This window comes from Triturus cristatus, chromosome 11 (genome assembly GCF_964204655.1).
Source record: "Triturus cristatus chromosome 11, aTriCri1.1, whole genome shotgun sequence".
Lineage (NCBI taxonomy): Eukaryota > Metazoa > Chordata > Amphibia > Caudata > Salamandridae > Triturus > Triturus cristatus.
In genome coordinates this window covers 836,604,106-836,630,537 of record NC_140594.1, presented here as the reverse complement: position 1 = coordinate 836,630,537, position 26,432 = coordinate 836,604,106, and the positions used below count along the sequence as shown (strand labels likewise).

General features: G+C 47.8%; 1 protein-coding gene across 4 annotated transcripts in view; it reads left to right on the top strand.

Moving 5' to 3' along the window:
• SCLY (selenocysteine lyase) overlaps positions 1 to 26,432 on the top strand; it is a 206,158-nt gene that overhangs the window by 104,632 nt on the left and 75,094 nt on the right. For 3 of the 4 annotated variants that reach the window (XM_085634600.1, XM_085634599.1, XM_085634601.1), the window contains exon 10: positions 12,097 to 12,180. In XM_085634600.1, the coding sequence (XP_085490726.1) occupies positions 12,097 to 12,180 (84 nt within the window). The remainder of the gene's footprint in view (positions 1 to 12,096; positions 12,181 to 26,432) is intronic. The other variant, XM_085634602.1, reaches the window with a different exon arrangement.

The window sequence follows — 26,432 nt, the reverse complement described above, 5'->3', positions numbered from 1 at the left end:
GCATCGATTGGAGATTTAAGGCAGGTTAGAGATCACCAGCTCTCAGGTCAGAATCACCGGGGAGACCTCCTCAAGGCGTTTTGCCGCTCGAACTGGGGCCGTGGGCATCGGGTGCAGAGTGGTGCAGACTCGCGGATTTGGCCAGAGTCTGTTGGTGAGCAAATCCGGTGCTCACAGGAGACAAAGTCTTGGTTTTGAAAGGCAGGGCAGGTCCTTCGGGTTCTTGAGGGCTGCTGACTGCAGGACACACAGGGATTTCACTGGAACAGGTTTCGAGGTGCAGACAAGCCGGTAGGGCTGGGGCCAAGTCAGTGGGCGCCCTCCTCTTCTTAGTTCAGCACAGCTTCTTCGGTCCTTCTTCTTCTGGTCGGTTCTTGTATGAGGAGGCAAGGTTCAGGGTTGCCCCTTAATACTAGATTTAAGGGTGTTACAGGTAAGTAAAGGTCGGGACAAATGGGTCCCTTCCTTGGGGTGGGTACACCCTCTATTATGCCACCCTCCAGTGGGAGGGAAGCATATGCCTCTGTCGGGTTGGCTGGGTCTCCCCATCTGTAAGATGATGGGGACTGGGAGGTGGGCTTCACCTCTCCTCCCTGACTTGGTTTTCCCGCCAATTGTCCTGCCCAAAGTGGGGGTCAGAACGCGTGGGGGCCAGTTGCTTGAAGCAGCAAATGTCTGGGGTAGCTCACAAAGGCAGTAATCCTTTGAAGCTTCCTCTTTGTGGACCCTGCCCATACTTGGGGAGGAGGCTTTGCACCTCATCCCAGAATGTGCATTGTTTCAGACCCCCCGAGAGCAGCAGGCTCTCGACCCAGGGATCTAGAAACCTGTTAGGTGGTGGCAGCTGGCGAGCAACCACTCAGCCAGGACAGTAGGGGGGTGGGTGGGGGTGTGTGGGTGGGGGTGGGGGTGGGGGTGTGTGTGTGGGGGGGGGGTGGGGTGTGTGTGTTGGTGTGTGTGCGTGTGTATGTGTGTGTGTATATATATATATATATATATATATATATATATTTATATATTATCTACTGGCGGTCGCCAGTAGATAGTTATAGTTAGGACCGAGTTCCCATAGGAAATCTGAAAATTCTATTTTGAATAACTTTGGCGCCGGTTGACGAATCCTCGCAAAATTTTCAAAACTAATGGGGCGCTCCGCTCAGCTCCTACCCTGAAAGTCTCGGGGTGATTCGTCAAGCGGGGGCTGAGAAAAAAGGGGGTCCCAAAATGCGTTTTCCCCATGCATTTTCCCATAGGACCTTTAGTCGAAGGTACAGCCCGAACGGCTGAACAGAATTACTTGAAATTTGGCAAAGAGGTAGTCCTCAGGTCAGACATGTGCCTTTTGCATATATGGTGTCAATCTGTTCAGTAGTTCCTGAGAAAATTGCAGTTAAAAGTACATAAACATCTATATGCGCGCACCGTGCGCGCATGGTGCTCGCACGGTGCGCGCACCAAATGTGCGCGAGCGTAATTCTGATTGGTGGTTAGATGTTAATCAACATTCGAATCGGTCGAAATCAGGAAGTGTCGGACACCATTTTCTGTGTCGCAGTGAAAAAGAAAGGTGGAGAACGTGAAAAGGGGGCAGGGTAGGCCCCCTAGCCTTTGTCAGGGGGTCCCTGAAGGACCCCGAAGGGTGAAAAAAACATTTTTTTTTTTTTTTTAAATCACGGGTTGCGCGCAGGGTGAAAAACCCTTAAAAAAAAAAAAATTTTTTTTTTAACTGTTTATAAGTTTATAGAAGATAGTAACTATGCTGTTCAACTTTACCCAAATTTAAAAAAAAAGAGCTGAGCCATTCCATATTACAGGATACAGTCAATCTATAACTATATACATAGGTAGTTTATTGTAAAATAAATATATAAAAAATATAATAATACATACATAAATTAGCATTTAAAAAAACCTTACAGATTCACTAAAAAAAACCATAGGTTTCACACACGTTTAGTTAGAAATTAGCATTTAAAAAACCTTGCAAATTCACTGAAAAAAACATAGGTTTCACACATGTTATAGTTAGCTGGACATTTCACTCGTAAAAAACCATTGAAATTCCCCCGTTATAGTTAGTTCAGCTAACTATAACTCGCGCGACCGCAATCCACTGCTGATGACGTCACATATTACATCACTCATGACATGGTCAGTGACATCACTCATGACATCACTGATGACATCTCAAATGACATCACTGATGACATCATCCAGTGAATATATGTCTTTCTGAAAAATAAATATTTTTTATATATGTATATCTAAAGGTTAATGGAAGAATAAATGGGTAAATAAGTGTCTAAATGGATTTTTTTTTGTAAAATTAATTGTATAACTGACTTATTAACAGTATCTTCGTGAATACAGTGATGTAATATGTGACGTCATCAGCAGTGGATTGCGGTCGCGCGAGTTATAGTTGGCTGAACTAACTATAACGGGGGAATTTCAATTGTTTTTTACGAGTGAAATGTCCAGCTAACTATAACATGTGTGAAACCTATGGTTTTTTCAGTGAATTTGCAAGGTTTTTTTAATGCTAATTCTTAACTATAACGTGTGTGAAACATATGGTTTTTTAAGTGAACATATATATAAAGGTACAGGGCCTCTAAGGGTGGCAAAATAAGTGCTGCCGCCCTTAGAGGCCTTCCCTGCCCACAGTACCTATGGTACCATTTACAAGGGACTGACCTGTGGCCAAAGAGTGCCAATTGGGTTTTGCCTTAATGCAGTTTTAGGGAAAGAACATAGTCCCTGGCTACTTGTTTGGCAGGAAACCAGGGCACACTCAGTCAAAGTACATCAGCAGTTTGACAAAAAGTGAGTGCAACCGAGGGTACTTTTTTACACTAACCCCTCCCCCCATACGAAAGAGGATGAGACTAACCTTTCCCTTGGGAGTTTTCATTGTCTAAGTCGAAGAACCTGGAATGTCCATCTGCATTGCATGGGCAGTCCCAGGTATGATGGACCACCTCAGAAGTTTTGGATTTTCACCTTTCATTTGCATTAGCCATTTGAGAGGTCTGTGGTCAGTTTGAACTAGGAAGTGAGTACCAAACTAGTATGGTCTAAACGTCTCCAGGAATCAAACCACAGCAAAGGCCTCCCTCTCAATGGCACTCCAAAGCTGCTCCCTGGGGAGTAACCTCCTGCTTATAAAAGCAACAGGTTGATCTTGGCCTTCATCATTGGTCTGGGATAGGACCGCTCCTATCCCTACCTCAAAGGCATCAGTCTACACAATGAACTGCTTGGTATAGTCTGGAGCTTTGAGAATTGGTGCTGAGCACATTGCCTCTTTCAGGGTGTCAAAAGCATTTTGACAGCTAACCGTCCAGTTTACCTTTTTGGGCATCTACTTGGAGGTACATTCTGTGAGGGGTGTCACAATGGACCCATATCCCTTCACAAACCTAAACCTCCTGTAGTACCCAGTCAAGCCAAGGAATACCGTGACTTGGATCTGGGTTGTTGGAACTACCTAGTCCAGGATGGCCTGGATCTTGGGCTGTAAGGTTTGCACTTGGCCTCCACCAGCAAGGTGGCCAGAGTATACCATTGTTCCCTGCCCTATCTGGCATTTGGATGCCTTGATAGTTAGGCCTGCAGTTTGCAGGGCTTTTAAAACCTTCCCCAGGTGGATCAGGTGATCCTGCCAGGTGGATCTAAAGACAGCAATATCATCTAGTACCTACAGTTAAGCCAAAGGTACTTGGAAATTTGGCTGCACCCAATTTGTCTATCAGCTCATCAGCTCTTGGGATAGGGTGAGCATCTGTCTTGGTGACAGAGTCTAGCCATCTTTAGTCCACACAGAACCTAATTTCTCTCTTTCCACCCTGTGGATCTGGTTTGGGGACCAGAACCGCTGGGCTGGCCCAGGGGCTCTCACAGGGTTCAATAACCGCTAACTCCAGCATCTTGCTGACTTCAACTCTAATGTTTTCCTTAACTTGATCAGACTGTCAATAGATCTTTTTTTTTGACAGGTACACTGTCCCCAGTGTCCACATCGTGGGTACACCAGCTTCTCTGACCAGGGGTTAAGGAAAAGAGCTTAGCATACTGCTGCAAGACTTGCTTGCAATCAGCCTGCTGTTGTGCAGAGCGGGTGTCTGAATAGACAACTCCATCCACTGACCCGTCTTTGGGGCTGTAAGAGAGGAGGTCAGAAGAGGTTCACTCTCTGTCTCCTGATCCTCATCAGTCACCATCAGCAAGGTGATGTCAGCCCTGTCATGGAAAAGCTTAATGCGGTTCACATTGATCACCCTTTGGGGGTTCTGCTTGTGCCCAGGTCAACCAAGTAGGCGACCTCACTTTTCTTTTCTAAGATGGGGTAGGGGCCACTCCATTTGTGCCACAGACTCCAAACCCACACCTTGTGCCCTGGTTGGAACTCCACCAGTGCAGCTTTTTGGTCGTACCAGTGCTTCTGGAGCTCCTGGCTGGCGTCAAGATTTTTGGAAGCTTTTTCCATGTACTCTGCCATTCTTGACATTAGGCCTAGTACATAGTCCACAATATCTTGTTTGGGTGTTTTGGAGAGGCTTCTCCCAACCGTCTTTTACAAGACAGAGTGGTCCCCTAACATGATGGCCAAACATAAGTTCAAAGGGGGAAAACCCTACTCCCTTCTGAGGCACCTCTTTATAGGCAAAAAGCAAGCACGGTAAGAGGACATCCCATCTCCTTTTGAGCTTTTCAGAGAGCCCCATAATCATGCCCTTCAACGTCTTGTTAAATCTTTTAACAAGACCATGGGTTTGTGGGTGATAGGGTGTAGTAAACTTGTACTGCACTCCACACTCTTTCCACATATGTTTTAGGAAAACAGACTTGAAGTTTGACCTTCTGTCTGAAACCACCTCCTTAGGAACCCCTACCCAGGTGAAGACACCAATGAGGGCCTTGGGTACTGCAGGAGCTGTAGTAGTCCTAAGGGGAATTGCCTCAGGATACCTGGTGGTATAATCCACTACCACCAGTATGAATTTGTTGCCTGATGCTGTGGGAGGTTCAAGTGGACCCACTATGTCCACACCTACCCTTTCAAAGGAAACCCCGACCACTGGTAGTGGAATTAAGGGGGCCTTTGGCTGTCCACCTGTTTTGCCACTGGCTTGACAGGTGAAGCAGGAGCTGACAAACTCCTTGACCTTCTGAGACATCTGGGGCCAGTAAAAGTGGCTAACTAGCCTTTCCCAAGTTAGGGGGATGTCATGAGCCTAATTGACTAAAAACTCCCTGTACCTCTGCGGCACTGCCACTCTCCTAGTGGCTCCAGTGTTGGGGTCTCTAGCCTGAGTGTACAGTAGTCCCTCTTCCCAATAGGCTTTGTGGGTACCACTGACATCTCCCTTTTCCTGTGCAGCAGCTTGCTGCCTCAGGCTCTCAAGAGTTGGACAGGTCTGCTGTCCAAGGCACAGCTCATCAAAAGTGGGTCCCCCTGGGCCTAAGACCTCAACCTGGTAAGGGTCAAGTTCCATGGGCTCAGTTCCCTTTGGGGATTCCAAGTCCTCTCCCTGAGGAGAGGGGTCCTGAGTTTTTGACTGTTCAGAATCTGGATTCCCATTAGTCTTACCTTTCCTCTTGGAAGGTTGGCCATTCTTTCAGGCTCCAACACTTCTCTTTCAGCCTGCTTTTGGCTCTGTGCTCTAGTCTTGACACATACAGTCTCAGGGATGTCCAGCATTGCTGCATGGGTTTTTAATTCTACCCAAGCCCATTCTGAGGTCTCCTGGTCATTCCCAAGCAGACAGGCAGCTGGAAGCTTTGGAGAGACCACTACCTGTTTCAGGCCAGTAATCCCCCTCCCCCACTCAGTCTAATGTCACCATAGCCATGGCATGGTTAGTAGTAACACTGTCAGCATAGGTGACTGGGTAAGATTTCCCAATCCGGTATTGCTCAGGGTAAACCAGTGTGCCTCTCACCAACGTGGCACTGGCACCTGTATCCCTAAGGGCCTCTATTCTAGCCCCATTGAACTAGGGGTATTGCAAAAACTTCTTTAAGTTGGGAGGCCACACTGTTAAAGTGGCAAACTCAACTTCACCCTCAGTGACTAGAACTGCTTCAGTGTGAACCCTGATTTGCTCTGGGCACACTGTTGATCCCATCGGGAGACTGACTACACCAATAGTAGCTGGAGGAGGACTGGGTGCTTCTTGCTAGGACAAGTAGCATCTTCAGTTGAAACACCAGGCCTTTAGGGGATCAACGTTCTTCCCTTTGTATCTATTACTGGACTGGGAAGAGTTTTGGGACCTACCCCCCTAAGCAGGTTTTTGGAGCCCTTTTGAAGACTCAGGCTTTTTATCTTTGGGGTTCTCACCCCCTTTCCACTGGGGAGGTTTTGTAACCCATTTCTTCTGGTCACTCCCAGTGGCTGTTTTTGTTACCCTAGTCTTGTTCCGGTGGTCTGCCTTCTTTCCCAATTTTTGGGGAGAAATTAGACCTAGGTCTACCAAATGCTGATGTAACTTTTCATTAGCACAATTACTCAAAATTTGATCCTTCATAAACAAATTGTAAAGTCCATTGAAATCATGCATATTGTTCCCATTTACCCGTCCATCTAGTGTCTTAACTGAGTAGTTAACGAGGTCAATCCAGGACTGATTTGGGGTTTTGTGAGCACCCCTGAATCTAATTCTATATTCCACAGTTGTGAGTCCAAAGCCCTCAATCAGAGTATTCATCATGCGCTCATAAGGCCCAGCATCTTTTCCTGTAAGGGTTAGCAGTCTGTCCCTGCAATTACCAGTGAACAGTTCCCAAAGGAGTGTGCCCCTCACCCCCCCCCCCCCCCCCCCCCCCCAGTGTGGCTTCTTCACTTTTCTCATTTAACAGGCCCTCTCAAAGGCTGTGAACCATTTTGTGAAATCATCACCCTCTTCAAAATTAGGGACAGTCACTTTGGGGATTTTAGGATCATGGGAGCTAAGCCCACCTCTGCTCTCTCTTTCTCTAGAGCCAGGAGTCTGGTCTCCAGATCCAATCTTTTGTCAACCTTACTAAAAGGTTGGTCTCCTTTTCTCCCTAAGAAGTGGGGAGGGGTTGGAAGGTATCCTCATCCCCTCCATCTTCTTCCCCCTCTGAGAGGTCTTCACCATTCTCAGAGGGATGGTCCTTAGCATACCCTGCCAACAGCTCCTGGAAGGATGGGACCCCGTGTTAATATGTTTTAGTTTACATAGAGACCTCAACTCCCTGAATTTTCAGTGGAGATAAGAGGTGATGTTCAGCTCCTCAACTCTATCCTCTATGTCATTAGTTATATTTTCACTAACAGCTAGGTTCTTGTTAAGAGTCACTGTAAAAGAAAAACTTCTAACTCCTCTTTTCCCTAGCTAAATGGAGCTTTTATTTTTCTAAAATTCTGAAGGGACTTAACCAAGGCCCCAAAAGACTTTTAGTAATTTGGAAAAATTTGTCAAATTCAAAAATCGGAATTCTAAAGAGAATTTAAGAGTTCTGTTGTTTGATCAGGTGTTGACCAAGTCAGTCCAACAAATGCAAAGTTGTATATCCCACCGCCATGTATTTTGCCACAGTGTATAATTTAGGAAATTTAGTTTTCATTGTTTTATTAACCCCTTCCCTGCTCATGACGGAACCACTCCGTCATGAGCCACGGGTGCCGTGTGCTCATGACGGAGTGGTTCCCCGCTCCGCCCGCGCGGCGCTAATTCCCCGCCTGTGCGGGCGATTAGCGCCGTGGGCGGAGTTATGACGGAACCACTCCGTCATGAGCACAGCTCAACCGTGACTCATGACGGAGTGGTTCCGTCATGAGCACGGCGCCACCGTAGTGCCCCCAAACCCCCCCCCCCCCCAGCGCTGCGGCGGAATTCCTGCCGCAGCCAAGGGGTTAAAGAACCTTTTGTTGCTGTAATACTAAAATGTATCTGTATTCGCCTATTCAGAGAAAGTAACAATTTTGAGAGAAAGAATCTCTACTTGAATAAATAGCACAATGATGACTTAAACTTTGATATTGTGAAACACTGTTTGACACATAAGTAATTGTGTGTGATGTAATTCAATGCTTTGCGCTCAGGCATCATGTGCAGGGGCACTTGTCAAGTGTTTACACAGGCATGTGTGCCATGTCGACACTTCACTTTGTTCTGCATCAAAACATGCAGCCTGCAATGGGGGGGGGGGGGGGGGGTGTAAGGGCGGATCAATAAGTGCTGCAGCCCTTATAGGCCTTCCCTGGCCACAGTGCCCTTGGTTTCTATGGTACCATTTACAAGGGACTGACCTGTGGCCAAAAAGTGCCAATTGGGTTTTGTCTTTATGCAGGTTTAGGGAAAGAACATAGGCCCTGGGTACCTGTTTGGCAGGAACCCAGGGCACACTCAGTCAAAGTACTTCAGCAGTTTGGCAAAAAGTGGGGGCAACCATGCAAAAAGAAGGCACTTGCTTACACCCGCACACTCTCCCTACAGTCTGTCAGTCTTCAGAAGACCTGTCACGCCGCCTCTCTATGATCCAAAAGTGAGTTCTAGTAAGGCGCCACAGGTTTATGTAACCTCGCCATCCCCCTTCATCCTGCCAAGGGTGCAGCAAAAGGCCTTTGAAGTTGGCCAGCCCTGGCGCGGAGAGGTGTGAATCCTTCCTGCACCTGTGGCAACCTGTCCTCCGGTTTACCTCATCTTGGGGCACTCCTGCCCCTTGCCGCTAAAGTGTGAAGTAATCCCCCCTATGGACTCCTGCTTGTACCCTGGCCCTTTGATCTCCCCTATGGGAGGGGCCATAGGGGTATCAGGCAGTCTGGAGAAACAATTTGCAGATATGGGCCTTTGAAGGCAAGCTGAAGGAAACAGGGCTCTTTGAGGACAGAAGACAAGGCTGATCAGAGAGTCCACCTTCACATAAGAGGACAAAACAGTACTGTTGCTTTAAGACAACCAAGGAGTTCCACAGTCACATAAAGTAGCACAGTGCCGTTGTTCCATCTGTTCTTTTTTCCAGTTTTTTTAGTGAAGGTCCAGAACACAGGCCAGTTTCATTTTTTCTATTTCACTATAAACGTAGTGCTGTGGAGAAGCTGTTCTCTAAGTCAACATTTTAACATCTAGTTTGGAGGCATTTTTTATTTTTCTTCATATGTCTTTTTCACTCACTATCGTTTCAACCTCCATGGGTAGAAGAATTGAGGCTCACCTGTATAAGGTTTGTTTTATTCAGGAAGATGCCTTATATGACAGAGAAGATTATGATATGAACTTCAGTTTTTCATTTTTGGAATTTCTTTCCCTAGGCGGAATGGGTTTTGAGCAACATAGTGGGGTGCACAGGAGCTCAGTCCTTGCTACCCACCTGCAACAGCATGCAAAAAGCCCCCTGCTACCAACACTTTTTAATTATCGAACTTTCTGTGCCAATTTAAGTTTTTTTCTTGGTGATAAATAAATGTTAACCTTTTGGGAATGTCCTCTAATCCTCACGACTTGAGTGTGCCTCCCTTGCTACCACTTGCCTTCTCCAGAAATATTTGACCATGATACGGGTACAAGAACTATTGTTGAATAGTTTGCAGTGTGTACTAACAGCCAGAGCTCAGTTCTTAATTGGTGACATGCCGCTGCTGTTCTCGCTCTGTTCGATAACCGAAAGATATAAGGAAACCAGTCCTGGCAAATATTTCTGGATTGTATGTTGAATCCTGATTAGCACAAGCCTGCTGTAGTGGGAAAACAAACAAGCATTGGCAAAGCCAGTAGGTCTTGCCTAAGCAAGACCTATTTGCTTTGCCAATGTGTTTTAGCTATGTTGTATACCAACGTGGCTGCTGTTCTCCTTTGCTAAAAGTTAGCGGCGATGGAGGAGAATGGAGTGGCATGGAGGGTTGTGGAGTGGATTGGAGAGGAGTGTCGTAGAGTTGAGTGTCGTTCAATGTCCTGGTGTAGAGTTGAGTAGTGTAGAGTGGAGGGACGTAGAGTGGAGAACAGTGTCGTAGAGTTGGCTGGCATAGAAAGGAGTAGTGTTGAGTGCAGTAGTGTGTCATATAGTGTATTAAAATGGCATATAGGGAGTTGAGTGGAGTGGCATAGAGTGGAGTATTGTAGAGTAGAGCAGCGTAGAAAGGGGCATAGCACGGAGTGCCATAGAGGGGAGAACAGTATTGTAGAGTGGTGTGGAGAGGCGAAGAGTGTCATGCAGTGGAGTGTGGTAGGCTATAGTGTGATAGAGTAGAGTGTCATGAATTGGAGGGTCATAGACTGGATGGTCGTAGTGTAGAGGGCTGTAGAGTGTCATGTAGTGGAGCAGAGTGGAGTAGAGTGTCGTAGATTGGAATGTCTTAGTGGAGTGGCTTAGAGTGTCGTATAATGGAATGTCATAGAGTGGTGGGGCATAGAGTGTTGTGTAGAGTGGAGTAGAATCTCATAGAGTGAAGTGTCGTAGTGTGCAGTATCGTAGAGCAGAGGGTCATAGAGTGTAGCGTAGTGAAGTGGAGTGGTGAGCATAGAGTGGAGTAAAGTTGCGTAGAGTGGAGTGTGATCAAGTGGAGTGGAGTAGAGTTGTACTCTGGAATAGAGTGGCTAAGAGTTAAGTGGCTTAGAGTGGAGTAGAGTGGAATGGTATAGAGTGGAGTAAAATGTCATAGAGTGAAGTGGAGTGTGGTAGAGTGAAGTGGAGTGTAGTAAAGTGGAGTAGCATAGGGTGTTGTAGAGTGGAGTGTCATAGAGAGAAGTAGAGTGCCCTAGAGGGGTGTGGAGTAGAGTGTCGTTGAGTAGAGTGGAGTGGGATAGAGTGGAGTGTTGTAGAGTGGCCTGGAGTGGCATAGGTTGGAATAACATAGAGTGGAGTAAAGTGACGTAGAGTGGCATAGTGCGGAGTGGAGTGCCATAGAGTGGAGTAGAATATTGTGATTTGGTGTAGAGTGTCCTAAAGTGGAGAAGCGCAGAGTGACATAGTGTGTCATAGAGTGGAGGACCGTAGACTGCCGTAGAGAGGAGTATGCATGGTGTGGTAGTGAACTGCCATCACAGACAACACATTTTCAATTGAAATGACCATTACATTTGCACAGACATACAGTTATATTGCTAAAACTAATCAGAGCACAAACGATAATGTGTGGAAATGGCATCACCTTGTGTACTGATTTGTTTTGATCGTATTAAATGTTTGTTTCCTCTTTAGATTTACAAAAACATGGGCTTCATATGTGATTTCCTAATTCGGATATATTGTGAAATATTCCCACATTTCATTTACAGACATTTACATTTTGTTGTGTGCTAGAAAAAAGCCTTTCCTTTCACACACCAAGATTGCCAGATAAATCCTCTCACTTTGAAGTCAGAGAAAGAAAACACCAAGCTCCCTCAGAACACAGAAATTTACTTTTGTACACAAGCCACAAAAATGGTAGAGTAAATAAAGTTTTAAATCAATACTTGTTGCTTATGTGTCCTAATAGGAGAAAAACAGTCAAAGCAAACTTTGGACCTGATTTAGATTTCGGAGGTCAGGTTACTCCGGCACAAAGGTGATGGATATCCCGTCTGCCGAAATATAAATCCCATAGGACATTATGAGATTTATATTTCGGTGGATGGAATATCCATCACCTTTGTGACAAAGTAATCCGTCCTCCGAAATCAAATCAAGCCCAAAGTTTGCTTTGAGTGGTCCACCGAAATCTAAATCAAGACCTTTGACTCACTGACTAGCCATTTCCTATTGGACGTTCGGCCATAAATATAGAGTCACTGTCGCCAGCTGTGTGTGTTTCATAATTTTAAAAGATGACAAATGCCTTTACCTAGAGATTGTTTTAATAATGAGAGAGTAATTTCTGTACAGATGTGTTGTAGGAACTCCCACGTGGGCTGAGATATTATATTGTTAAACATATAATGAATATACCTGTGAACTTCTGTTACAGTTATTGCTCATTTCCACTATGTCCTTCCCTCCTACCCCTTCAATAGACACAGTACACTGTAAGGGAGATCACACCTGTTGTGCATGATCTTACCAAAAGAGAAACAGGAAATGTAAAGGTGATGTTACAGAGATCAATCTAATGACAGGATTCAAATTCTTATTGTCCTCCTCTTACAGGCAGCCGAGATGGTGAGCAAACACTGTGAGGAGTATGAATTTCACTTAAGAAAGGTTAGAGACTACCTGGAGAAGCGACTACAGGTTAAGTTCACATTTATGCTTTTCACTTTATATGTATGCTCATACTAGGGTCAGACAGGCCTTTTATTCCAACTGGCAATTCCTTGGTGGTCTGGAGCTCTTGGTTTTTGGTTTTGAAAGTACAGGGTCACTAATTGTGCTTCTCTCACTTTCCCCTCCTCCCCGATATTTACTTCAGAAAGCACAAGGAGGCTTCAAGAAAGAGATAAAGAGGGGGAAGAAAGAGAGAAAGCGGTCAGAAAGGGAGAAGAGAGATAAGGAGAGAGCGAGAGAGATAATGGATTGATGGATGGATGGAAATAGAGAGATTGTTCGATGAGACGAAGGGAGCTGGCTTTTTAAGCATTTTTGCCAGCCCTAGTTCATATTCCCCAGCTGTTAACACATGTTCCACGTCCTCCAACTATTGCTAGTAAGCTTATGTGTCCACACTTGGCAGGCCAACAATGGTCTAGCTCCCACTTATAATTGCATGCTTGTATTCTTCACCTACAAACCCAGCCCTTTTTCTTTTCATTTTTTAGTGCTTTATTTCCTACCTGTGATTACATGCTCGCAAACCTGCTTTTAACACAGTTGTACAATAATCATCTATAAATGCACATTCACTTTTGAACACTTGTTTATATCACTTTTATATCCCATTTCTCTTCAGTCTTTTTCAAGAGTCATACTTCCCTTTTAAGGAGCACATGAAGGCATGTACCTTAAATGTAAAAAGGAAAAAAGGATAAACCAGTCCATGTGCAGCTCATTATGTCCCATTATTCTCCTGGTTGGCCTACCCAGACTCCTTTAGATATTTATTCACCTAAGTAGATCGATGTCCCTCGCTTTCTGTCCCATTTTCTCTTTCATTCTTTTATTTTTATCTTCTCTACAGTTCTATATTTTTATAGCACCTCTGGTGTGATTAATGGTAGAGGGAAGGGATTCAATCAATCAATCAATAATTTGTAAAGCGCACTACATACCCGTGAGGGTTTCAAGGCGCTGGGGGGGGGATGCTGCTGTTATTGGTCGAAGAGCCAGGTCTTGAGTTGTCTCCTGAAGGTCAGCAAGTCTTCGGTTTGTCGCAGGTAGTGGGGGAGGGTGTTCCAGGTTCTAGTGGCTCGATGGGAGAAGGACCTGCCTCCGGAAGTGGCTCTCCGGATGCGTGGTACCGTGGCCAGGGCGTGGTCAGCGGAGCGGAGTTTCCTGTTGGGTACGTAGAAGGAGAACCAACTGTTGAGATAGGCAGGGCCGGTTTTGTGTGCGTGGATCAGGAGCTTGAAGTAGATTCTTTTGTCGACTGGGAGCCAGTGCAGGTTCCTCAGGTGGGGGGTGATGTGGTCGCGGCGCGGGATGTCGAGGATCAGGCGTGCAGAGGCGTTCTGGATTCTCTGTAGTCTGTTGATGAGCTTGGCCGAGGCTCCGGCGTAGAGGGCGTTTCCGTAGTCGAGTCTGCTGCTGACTAGGGCCTAGGTGACAGTCTTCCTCGTGTTTGTCGGGATCCATCTGTAGATCTTGCGAAGCATGCAGAGGGTGTTGAAGCAGGTGGAGGAGACTGCGTTGACTTGTTTGGCCATGGAGAGTTTCGAGTCGAGGATGACTCCCAGGTTGCGTGCGTAGTCGGTGGGTGCCGGGGGGGACCCCAGTGACGTGGGCCACCAGGAGTCGTCCCAGGTGGAGGGGTTGGACCCGAGGATGAGGATTTCCGTCTTGTCTGTGTTCAGTTTGAGGCAGCTGTCCTCCATCCAGTCTGCGACGGCCTTCATTCCCAGGTGGAGGTTGGATTTGGCGGTGAGGGGGTCCTTGGTGAGGGAGAGGATCAGCTGAGTGTCGTCGGCGTAGGAGATTATATTGAGGTGGTGTTGTCGGGCGATGCGTGCCAGTGGAGCCATGTAGACGTTGAACAACGTCGGGCTGAGGGAAGATCCCTGAGGGACGCCGCAGATGATCTTGGAGGCATCCGATCGGTACGTGGGGAGGCGGACTCTCTGAGTTCTGCCGGAGAGGAAGGAGGTGGTCCAGTCCAGGGCCTTGTCTCGGATTAATATCTACTGGTCTGGTTGAAGCAGAACCCTGTAGTAAAGAGAATATATGTAAATGTAAATGTCCAGTAATTGTAAAGCGCAAACAATTACCCGAAGGTGTCAAGGCTCTGGGGGCCCTCGGGAAGATTAAGCAAGCTATTGCCCAGAGTCACATGGTGCTGGGCTGATCTGCCGCCGGCACCGGGGATCGAACCGTGAGCCCCGGGTTCCGGTGTCAGTTGTCCTGGCCGCTGCGCAACACCTCTTTACTGGTCATCCAGGGCACTGCTGTGTGGATGACACGTCATGATGTTTTAGCTCCTTTGAGCATTGGCATGTCAGAATTAGTTTGGGGAGCAAGCCATCATTTCTTTTAGTAATGATCACTAGGATAAACCCTGAGTAATTGTGCCCTAACAGAGTAAACAATCTACAATTGTTCTGTAGGCCTGGTCCATCACATACCTTTTCTGTTTTGTGAGTGCCACGGGCCATTTTCATATTCTTCACAATGGGGAAGACCAATAGTTCACTAGGCGATCCTCGAGGCTGTGAGCAATTAATAACACCCCTTTCTCTGATGTGTCACCCTTTGTCTGTATTTCAAACACTGCAGGCGCCCTAGTTGATCTGAAAAGTAATGGTGTCAGTCACGTCAGAACACTGGGTGCGGGTGTGACTGTCATACCACAAAGGCCTTCTGCACAGTCATTGTCATTGGATGAGCATGAACCGCTGATGCTATAGCAGAGAGTCTGAGACAAAAGACCCTAAACTGGCTAAGAAACTACAGAGGATGTGCCGTTTATTTGCAATTGTATCCAAGGCAACTGGCAACATTACTCAGCTCAAATACATTTTTTGTTATGTAGTAAAGTATATAACTGTTGGAAGGTGAAAGTACTATGTAGCATGGCAGGGGTGCCTTACCATGTAATACTAGCCGAGTAAACAAAGATGGACCCCATGTACTCTCTCAGTACACCTTTTCTCAGTCCTGGTAGAGTGGTAAAGAGCAGACAGGCTATTTAGAGAAACATGTCTTAAGAATTTCATCTCATCAACATGGACGATAAGTAATTGACACGACTGGAGAAATCCGACACCAATTTATAAAAATAGCTCCGTCCTGCCTGCTCATCAGTGCTACCTGCGGTTTCTAGTAGGCCACAAGCATTTTCAGTTCACTGTGCTCACCTTTTGTCTTACCAGCGCCCCTCGGGTGTTCACCAAGGTGATGGCGGTGGACGCAGCTCATCTGCGCCGATTAGGGATCCCAGCCTTCCCCTATCTCGCCTACTGGCTGTTAAAGGTGGACTTGCTCCAGGTGTTCTCCCACCTCCAGACTATGGCGAACCTCCTGCATTCGCTGGGGTTCACTATCAACATGCCGAAAACATACCTGACTCCTTCTCAGAGGCTCCCTTTCATCGGAGCTGTTTCAGACACAGTGCAGTTTCATGCCTATCCTCCAGAGCGGCAAGTTCAGCATATTTAGGTTATGTTACCGATGTTTCAGCCTCTATCCTTGATTTCAGTGACAATGATTCCGAGGCTGCTGGGCCTCATGGCCTCCTGCATTCTGCTAGTGACACATGCCATTTGGCATAACCAGGCTCTGCAGTGGAACTTGAAGATCTAGTGGGCGCAGCATCAAGGGACTCCCTCCAACATGGTCCAGATCTCGGAGTGAACTGCACAGGACCTGCAGTGGTGGCTGACTAACAGCGATTGGGTCCGAAGCAGACCCCTCTCCCTTCCCCAACCATACCACACAGTAGTGACAGATGCATGCGTCACATCTGGGAGAGGTGGAGATCAGAGGATTCTGGTCTCCGGCAGAATCCGGACTCCACATCAACTTGCTGATTTGCTTGGCATTGAAAGCCTTTCGTCCTTCAATCAAGGCAAAACTGGTTCGAATGTTCTCGGACAACACCACCGAGCGGGTTGCGTCGTGGACCCTTTGCCAAGAGGCCCTGCGTTTCTGGACATTGCTGGACCAGCAGGGCATAACCCTGGTGGTTCAACACCTGGCAGGTTCTCTGAATGCCAGGGCGCACAAACTCAGCTGTCGATGCCTAGGGGATAAAAAATGGTGTCTCCATCTGGAGGTGGTGCATGGTCTCTTTCAACCGTGGAGAGAGCCTTTGTTAGATCGGTTTGCCTCTGCCGAGAACGCGCAATGCCTGCCGTTTTTGCACAGCGGTGTTTCCAGGCGGTCTCACTCTGAGACGCTTTTCGTCTTGAGTGGAGCTCAGGCCTCCTATATGCCTTTCTGCCTATACCACTCCTGTCCAGAGTGCTCAATAAAATCCGGAGTGACTGGGCCCCAAGTAAAATTGTGGCTACGGACTGGACACGAAGAGTCTGGTATCCCGAGCTTCTCGAACTGAGCATCGAACCTCCGCTCAGGCTGCCACTTCCGGGGAATCTTCTGCCGCACCAGCAGGGGAGGGTCCTCCACCCGAACCTGTCAACTGTACACCTTCTTGCGTGGAGATTAAGCAGTGGCAGTGGCAGTTGATAGCATTCAACCTTCCTCCCAAAGTTTGTAATGTTATTTTGGCGGCCCTCCACCAAGACCGTGTACGCCTGCCAGTAGAACAAATCTTTTAAATATTGTACAGAAAGGGCTATTGATTCTCTTTCTGCTTTCCTCTCTCAAGTTTTGCTCTTTATTTAGACCCTAGTCCAGCAGGGCTCTGCACTGGGATCTCTCACAGGGTACCTTTCGGCCCTGTCTGCCTTCCTGAAGCTGCCAGACCAACCCTCATTATTTAAATCTCCTATTGTATATAGAGTGCTCAAAGGCCTTGTACAGATGTACCCACCTTCTGCTTTCAATATGCCTCAGTGGGACCTTAATTGGTTCTTACCTTCCTGATGTGTGCTTCATTGGAACTTCTACACTACTGCCCCCTCCTGTTGCTTACCATCAAAACCGACTTTTTAGTGGCAATCACTTCTGCCAGGAGGGTGAGCCACTTGCAGGCTTTGTTATCCAAGCCTCCTTACCTGACAATATTCCCTGATAAATTGGTGCTTCGAAATAGGGCCTCGTCCTCCCGAAAGTGGTAACAGCATTCTATGTGAGGCAATCTGTCACTCCGCTAAAGAAGAGGAGCGACTCCGTCTGGACCCAAAAAGAGTGTTTTCGTTCTACCTTGATCGCACTAAAGAGTTCTGGGTGGATAACCAACTCTTAGTGGGGTACGTTGGAATGAAGAAAGGTAATACTGTGCAGAAGAGCACTATCTCGCGATGGGTCGTCCATTGCATCAAAATTTGCTACTCTCTGCCCAAAAAAGCAACCTCCTGAAGGCCTAAGACCTCATTACACCAGAGCTAAGGCTGCTACCATGGCGCTGCAATGTGGAGTTCTAGTCCTCTACATTTGTCAGGCAGCAACATGGGCATCCCTGCACACGTTTACCACTACTGCCTGGATGGACTTCCTGGTCTAAACTTGTCCACAGTCCCTCCTACTGGGATGGTATTGCTTGGGTATCTATTCAAAGGTAAGGAATCTGCAGCTAGATGTCTCTTTCAGATTAACAAGTTACTTACCTTTGGTAGCGCCTTTCCTGGTAGAGACATGATCTGGCTGCAGATTCCTTACCGACCCACCCATCCTGCGGACAAGTTTCTAGGGTCAGGGCTGATGTTAATGTTAAACCATTTATAAAGCGCACAGCTGCCCCGGCGAAGGGGCGTCCCGGCGCTGACAGCAGTTCCAAAGTGATATCCGGTTAGGCCATGGGAAAGAGAAAAGTTTTGATAGCCTTTCGGAAGGATACCAGACAGTCTAAGCTGCGGATCTTCAAGGGGAGGGTGTTCCACAGCTTGGCGGCAAGAAGGCGGAAGGACCTACCCCCAGCTCTAGATCGCTTGACACGGGGGACATAAGCCAGGATCAATTCGGATGAGCGCAGTATGCGGCCAGGGACATAAGGAGTAATCAGGCCCGACAGGATCTCAGGTGTGGAGAACTTTAGAATTTTAAAGGTGATGCATAAGGTCTTAAATTCGACCCTTTTTGAAATAGAGAGCCAGTGGAGGCGGCGAACAGCCCCGGCTCCAGAGCACGTTCTTGAGAGTCCAAGTAAGACTCGTGCAGCTGTATTCTGGACGCGCTGCAGGCGGTTCAGTTCCACTTTGTTGGCGCCTAGCAGCAAAGAATTTGCATAATCAAGTCTAGATAGAATGGTAGCCTGGACTATAAGTTGACGTGTAGTCGAGTTAAAGAAGCGTAGAATAGACCTTAGGCCACGTAGCAGACCAAAGCAGGTACCTGCGATTTTTTTTGGTGTGATCTTGGAAACCCAGGGTAGCATCAAACCAAAGCCCAAGGTTCTTTACCACCTGCTTAGGGGTAGGGGCAGGGCCCAAGGAAGGAGGCCACAACTGAGAGTTCCAAAGCCCCTTATCCTTCCCTATCAGTAGCACCTCGGATTTACTGGCGTTGAGCTGGAGACAGTTCTCAGTCAACCAGCCTGCAACCGCCTCGAGGCCCTTCCGAAACTGGGTGGCACCGTTGGCATGATCATCCGAGAGAGCCACCACCATCTGGGTGTCATCCGCGTGAGAGACCATGGTAAGACCATGGTCGCGTGCTACTACTGCCAGGGGCATAAAGGTTGAACAGAGCCGGACTTAAAGCCGAGCCCTGCGGGACCCCCTGCTCGATGGGCTGGATGGAAGAAGCGAAAGGGGGGGGCATAAACCTGAAATGATCTGTCTGACAGGAAAGAGCGGAACCAATCCAGGGCAAGATCTTTTACTCCAGCTTCTTCTAGCCGGCGCAGTAGGATCTGATGGGAGACCGTGTCAAACGCGGCACTCAAATCAAGCAATATGAGTGCAGCTGTTTGACCTTCATCTAGGATGGAACGCAGATGTTCACTCACGGCTAGGAGTGCTGTTTCGGTGCTGTGGCCGGCGCGGAAACCATTCTGAGACTGGTCTAAGATCTTATTGTTATTTAAGAAGTCAGAGAGAACATTATTGACATGGGCCTCCGCCACTTTAGCGACCCAGGGCAAGAGAGAAATTGGTCTAAAGTTTTCGGGCTTGGTGGGGTCTAATAGCGGTTTCTTTAGCAGTGGGAGCTGTGAGAAGTTGGCCTGGTATATGCTGCTCACTAATTCTAGTCATCACCTTGTACCATGCCAAACAACCCTTATGGTGGTGGTTGAAGTCAACCTTGAAAGACCAGCTATCCTAGTGATAGCGTGGACAGTGCAGTCTGCAGGCTAAACTCTTGAGGGCATGTGAAGCCAGCTGTTTTACCATATGTAACCTCCTTGAATACCAAATGAAAGGATACCACACAGATATATATTCAAAATATATATGTATTTATTTACTAAAAGTATCCCCTACACTCTTTATGAGCACAGAAGCACATTCGTTTAAAACAAGGCAGTGTTTAAATATACAAAAGTTGCACAATTATGGATGGGCCAGGTGGCCAGCTAAACCATATACTAAAATAGTGGTATAAGAACCACAAATAGAAAGGAAAGAAGGCCTAGGGCCTTGGGAATCGCTGGGACGACAAGGAGCTAACTGTAGTTAGTGACCAGGAGGCCCACAGGATGCGTGTGCAGTGTTAAAAGTTACACGCGTGCACCTATTGATTTCAATGGGTGCGTAAAAGTCACAAAGTTAAAGAAAAAGGAGTCTTCCGGATGGACCAGAACCTAACAACTTGAAACCTAGACACTAGAGATGTTTCTCTACCCAGGAGCACCGGAGTGCCAGCGTTACCTCACCCACAGGAAGCAGGTGCATAGGAGTCAAAGTGCGTCGGGTTTCGTCGTGCTGGTCTATAGAGCCTGAGGATGAAGATGCTGCAGGCGGCCAGGCAGGAAGAGTTCTGGTTGATCCAAGGATGGATCTGAAGAGTAGACGACCTGCAAGCAGAGGGGACAATGTTCAAAGTCACTAGCCAGTGACCGGCGTGGCACCAGGAAGGAACCAGGCGATGTCGGGTGCCAACAGGTGAAGAAAGGAAGCTTGTCTCTGCAGCCACGTGAAAGTGAAGACGTCGACGACGTCCAGGAGTCACTCATGAGCTGTCCCACGAAGGCTCTAGCTGATGGCGGTGTCGGCTTCTTGATCGGAGCAAACAGGCCTTGGCTAATGCAAGCCACGCAGGAATCGAGGAAAGCTTGGTGCTCTGGCCAGCAAGGTCAGAGGGGCTGCTCCTTTTCACAGGAGCAAGGGCCAGTCTGGAGCAACCAGACCAGCAGTGTTAGTTGTAGTTTTCGTCGCCAAGATGGCCACTAGCCAACGGGCCAGTAACCGGGATGACGCGTTGAGTGGCAAAAAGCAAAAGGGCCCCACGCAGATCTCGTGGATGCTGGAGGGCTGGTCTTTGGTGCAAATGCTGCTCGGTGTTGGGGCTTCTCAGGGCCCACAGCACAGCATTGGAGATGCCTCAGGTGCTGCGCAGTCAGCTTGTCGTGGACGTTCCAAGATGGCCGGTCCCACGTCTCTCGGTGCCTCCACGGGTCTCTTCTTTGCAGGGACTGTGGATCTGGCTCAGAGATGTCTGGGAGTCTGGGTCGTGTCGGGCTCTGGGCTCGGTCTCCGGCGGGAGGCGGCGGCAAAGCAGTCGTTGAGTTGCTGGATGGTGCCTGTATTCACAGGGTGGTCACTCCTTGGCCACAAGGGAGATTCTCTTCAGTCTTCTGTGCAGCAGAACGTCGAAGTCCAGTAGTTCTTATTAAAGTCGAGTTTCAGGATGATCTGAAGTCTTGGGACACAGCTCCTACTCCTATTCCAAATCTAGGGGCCGGATTACCTGCTAGGTCCCTCCTCTGGGTGGGACCAGGAAGGGGGGCGGTTACACCCCCTTTCCTTTGTCCAGTTTCGCGCCAGGACTTGGGCTGGAGAGCCCCAGCTCCGGTTTGAACTGGCATATGCACAGGGACACCTTGTGTGCCCCAGGCATGTCTCAATCTATTCAGCCCTCCCTAACCCACTACACAAAATCCTGTCTTGGGTGGTGCAAGCACCTCCCCTGACAGGAAACCCTTTGTCCACACCTCCCAAGCTGGAAGGACTCCCAGCAGCAGGAGGGCAGACTTGTGTCTGTGGTGGCAGCATCCATTTTGTGATGCTGAGGCTCTGTCTAACTTTACCCGGGTTTCAGGTTAGGTACATGTCGTGTCCCTCTAGAAGGGTGGAATGCTACCCCCGTCGCCAGAATTGGCGAGGGGGTAGTATTCCAAATCGTATGACGCCTTACTCGACATGTTTTGATAAAGCCAAACCAGAGTTAGCATTTGACCGCGAGGTACATAATGCACTTAAGAGTATATGGTATGGCAATATCATGAAACAGCTAAAGGACATTGTTCCGAAAGCTGCAGACAGGCTCAGCTCATGCCAGAGCACCATCTCACATGAAAACAAGCACTCTGCCTCCAGGATTGTTAAGGCCTGCCATAGGAGTGACTGATAGGTTACCATGTGTCCATATATGTTAGATATAGATATACTATATCTAAGTAAGAGGTGATTACACCAACTTACCCCAGCTGAGTGATCAGCCAGTTGTGTCTGATTGTAAGGCCAGGCCAGGGGTGGCATAATACATGCTGCAGCCCCTGGTAGGCCTAGGGTACACCTATGCCCTGGGTACCTAGGGTACACTGTACAGGGTCCAATAAGGTGATCCTTACCAATTGGGTATGTACCTAGGGTACATTGAGTCCATTTTAAAGAGAGAGCAGACAGCCTGAGACCCTGCATGGCAGGATCCCAGGCCAACTAAGTCGAAAAACCAGCTAGACACTAGGCAAAAAAGTTGGGGCTAACCATAGTCAGATATCCACCTTCCTACAGGAGCACCTTGGCTTGCTTCCAAGATATGGGAACCATTGCAGTGCTGAAGGAGGAGTTGATGGTCAGTAATAAAGGGGTAAGAAGTACTGATAAGCAGTCTCTGAATTGAGCCGGTCTCATGGGGTCAAGAGGAGAGCCTGATTTAATTTTGGAACTCAAGGCAAGAAACCCCTCCTGTGAGATAGGAGGAATGACCTCCAGTATAGCGTTAGATATAGGTATTAAAGGGCAATCTAACACCCTAGGGCAGTTGGGAAAAGTTTTATAGATGGTTTCTACTTTTTGAACAAAGTAGGTGGGAAGAACCTCACAGTGTTTTTCAGAAGTGATGATAGAGGCTAAGAATCTTAAAAATACATTTCGTAGGGTTGTTGCTAGATGCTATCTTGTTGGTGATAAAGGCGGCTCGAGCTAACTGTATAGCTTTGTGGTAACATTTGATAGCATCCTGGTACTGTTTTTTGGCTGATGGGCAATAATTATTTCGCCAGGCTCGTTCGCGCCAGTCCGCATAGCAGCAAGGGAATCCGTGTACCAAGGGTTAGAACCGGAATCACGGCCCTTAGACCATTTAGCAGGAATAAGAAAGTCTAATGCCGCATATATCCACTCACAGATAGTATTATAAGCTTGTTCTGGGTAGGTATCTAGGATAGGGGGACAGGAAGCCAGAAGGGCCAACCAATCATCCAGTTTAAGTTTGTGCCAACAGCGTTTGAGAGTGGCCTTAGAGGAAGCTCTGGGCGTGGTCCCCAACTGGGGGAGGGAAATGGCTCTAAGGTAGTGATCGGACCAACAAACCGGGCTGGGGGGTTCAACCTGGAGGGAGGGGATCTTGGAGAACACAGGATCCAGATGGTGTCCAGCCATGTGAGTGGGTCCCAGATCCTTCTCATAGCCTTAGTTGTTCAGAAAGACACCAATATCAGTGCAAGTCATGGCTCCGCCCTTATGGCGTGGAAAGTTGTGAAAAGTAACTGATGTCAGTGCGTTGAGGTGGTGCCTATATAGGTGACGCAGACGTCACAAGGCACAGATGGCGCCAACGTTGTCACGCAGAGCCGACTGATGCCACCTATTGGCACACAGTGGTATTGCTTGAAGAAAAATCTTCGGGATCCAGTCTGACGGCTGGAAAATTCAAAGGTGAGGTGTAACGCCCTGAACGTCTCAGGATCGTTTAACAGACACGATAATGAGGACGCAACCACTTGTGAAGGGTTAGTTATTTTAATGAAGGCAAAAACAATACAACGAATAAACAAAAGTTATAGTCACTGGAATCCTCCAGGCTAAGTAGGTTACCAGCCCACAGCACGGATGGTCCTAACCGTCCTCTGCATATACGCCGATCCCGGCGTATGCCAACAGAGGGCAGAAATGAAATGGCCGACAATGCCAATCGGTAGGCTGTGAGGGGCACGACGAGTGTTGGGGAGAATCGAGGAGTCAGGGAAACACCCAGCCGGGGTCTCTACCTGAAGGGAGCAGCCGCTCAACCTCTTCCTCAGACTGCACCGGGACGCGGAGTCACCTCCTGGTGATGCATCACCGATACCCCAATCAAAAGCAAGAAGACTGAACCGAGAGCAGCCGCTCGATCGATCCTGTGGACTTCCGAGTCTGTAACGCGGCAAACACCTCCTGGTGTGCGTTACAGCTGGCAGTCCCTGTATCTCTGGTCGGGCTGGGAGTTACGACTCCAACCAGCAAAAGCGCCACTGCGCTTTGACTCAGCCGAGTCAAAAAGCGAAGCTCAATGGTTGACCGGTAGAGCTTCCGGGTCCTTCACAGGTGATGATGGGGCAAGACACGGCCCAGGGAGTAACGACTCGACCTACCTCCGTTCTTGCCTTACTGGAGCACCACTCCGGAACACTGCTCTTCACGAAGCAGGTACGTCGGTGTAAACACAATATCCGACAGCCTTGTACCTCCCGGTTCCTCCCTTTATAGGGCGTGTTTTCCTTGAGTTATGTAACAGCTCTCCTGTTTACATAAGGGCGTGTTTTCCCTTGAGTTATGTAACAGCTCTCCTGTTTACATAAGGGCGTGTTTTCCCTTGAGTTATGTAACAGCTCTCCTGTTTACCTAAGGGCGTGTTTTCCTTGAGTTATGTAACAGCTCTCCTGTTTACATAACCTCTCAACCGCTAAGCATCCTGGGAGATGTAGTCCGTTTACGCTGGTTACCGTTTTCCTCCCCTCGCATGACAGGAATTCTTGACATGAGGAATCTGCAGCTAGATCAGGTCTCTACCAGACAAGGTGAAAACATTAATGTTGCGGTCAATGGGAAAAACACATATATGCAATCAGTTACTTAGAGATTCAGTTCAACTGAACTCACTTAGAGTTAAGGTCTCGTAAGTCCCTAGACCAGTTCACAACTGCTAGCACAATTTTACCTGGCTCAGGAGAGCGGGGTGCAGAGGTGCACTTTAGCTGTCAAATGGAGCTGTCAATCATGCTCACTGTATTAGAAAGGTTAGCTTAGCAAAAAGATACTTGTGGGGCAAATTGAGCCTCACTGAGGGTCGAAGTCACAGCTCCTTTAAATTGCCAGGTTCGACCAAGCAGACAGTCCTTCAGTGGTCGTGTTTGTTCCCTCCTACTGCTGGGGACTAGTACCTCTAGTCCTAGGAAGTTCTTGTGAAGTCTTTAGGTTGCAAAGAGGTTCACCTTCCTTTTGGAACAGGTCTCTGGTCCTGGGCAAGTCATAATCCAGCAGGTGCAGTGTGGCTGTCACAGGTGAGGTACTTTGCCCCCATACTTTTGTGCAGTCCTGCTCTTGTACAGACACTTGTCTCTTCTTCTTTCACATCGAATCTAAGGTTCTGGTGTTTAGGGTGCCCCTTAAATCCTTGATTTAGGGGGTTTTAGGCTGTGTGAGGACTAGTAGCTAATGGCCATCTAGTCCTGCGGCTAATCCGCCCCAGTAGTGATGACATCCTGTGGGTATATGTCACTAAAACTAGTCTGAACCTGATTTCTAGCCAAATTTCAAGATGGCCAAAACCATCCTTGACTACACCTCAGTTCAAACACCCTAGAGGTGTGGTCAGCCTTGTGGAGTTGGATGCCTCCTGCATAGCTAATTTCCTGCCTGCCTCCAAAAAACAGTGCCTCGGACAGGGGAGGCTTTGTCCTCAAGTGGGGACAAGTTCCTTTGTCCAGTGGCACCAGTAAAGCCTTTGAGCCTCACTGCCGCTCTGGTCAAATCACAAGCCATCCTGTGTGGGTGGAGGTATCAACTTCTGCTCACACACATCTTTGTCCCTGGCCTCTGGGAGCAGCACACACTCCCCAACATGAGGTCAGACTTCTCTCTTGGCAGCAAACCCTCGGAAAAGCCGCTAAGGCACGAGAACACTGGCTAAAGTGCCACCTAGGTACATGCTAAATAAACCTCGACACCACCATTGTGTCAGGGGTTAAAAAGCACAGTGTTTTACACCAAACATGAAATAAATCGGCCAGGCCATCATGGAGCTGGACATAAAGGTAATGCCCATATGGCAGCCTATGTTATCTTTTGACACCACAGCGCAATATATGCTTGCACATATATTCCCAGCCATATAATATAGTGCATCCCTGCCTCCGGGGCTATAGTAGGCCTGCCTTAGGGGTGACTGAGATATATTAAATGCAGTGAGGTGACCCTGTCACACATGATGTGTGCAGGGTCAAACTTGAGCAGGCAAGCTGCTCGTGCAGGGCTGACATGGTAGACCTGCAGTCTTCTGTTTCACTTGGGTCACTCAGGGTGGCACATTAAGTGCTGCAGCCCTTGTACACCTTTTACATCCTTGCAGTGGGTACCACTGGCGCCATTTACTAAGGCCTTACAGAGGTTGTAAAAGAACTTGCCAATTAGGTCTACCAGTTCACATTTGCAGTTTAAGGGAAAGAGCACTGGTGCTGACTCTGGTTAGCATGACCCAGCATACTCTCAAATCAATTACCACAGCATCTAGCAGTTTAAATGGGGCAAAAGGGGTGGGGCATCTGCAAGCAGCCCAGTTTACTACAATTACTGCACACAGTTTGGTGTTATAGCACTGTCATATTGTCTAGGAGCAGTTGTAGACTGACATTAGACCTCAACAAAAGCTCAACTAAGGCCATGCTTTGACTTTAATGATGAGAATACTATTTCATGCTGAATGACTAACCCACCATTCCGACGATATACTATTTATCGAAAATACACAAAACTCTATGTGATTCCCCATGGAGACCAATTGTCTCATCATGGGATTCTCTTTTTGAAAAAGTCTATGTGGATCAGTACCTGGCACCGATTGTCTACACCTTAAGCTCTTATATAAGAGACACAGGAGATTTATTATACATATTGGCTGATACTATTTGGGAT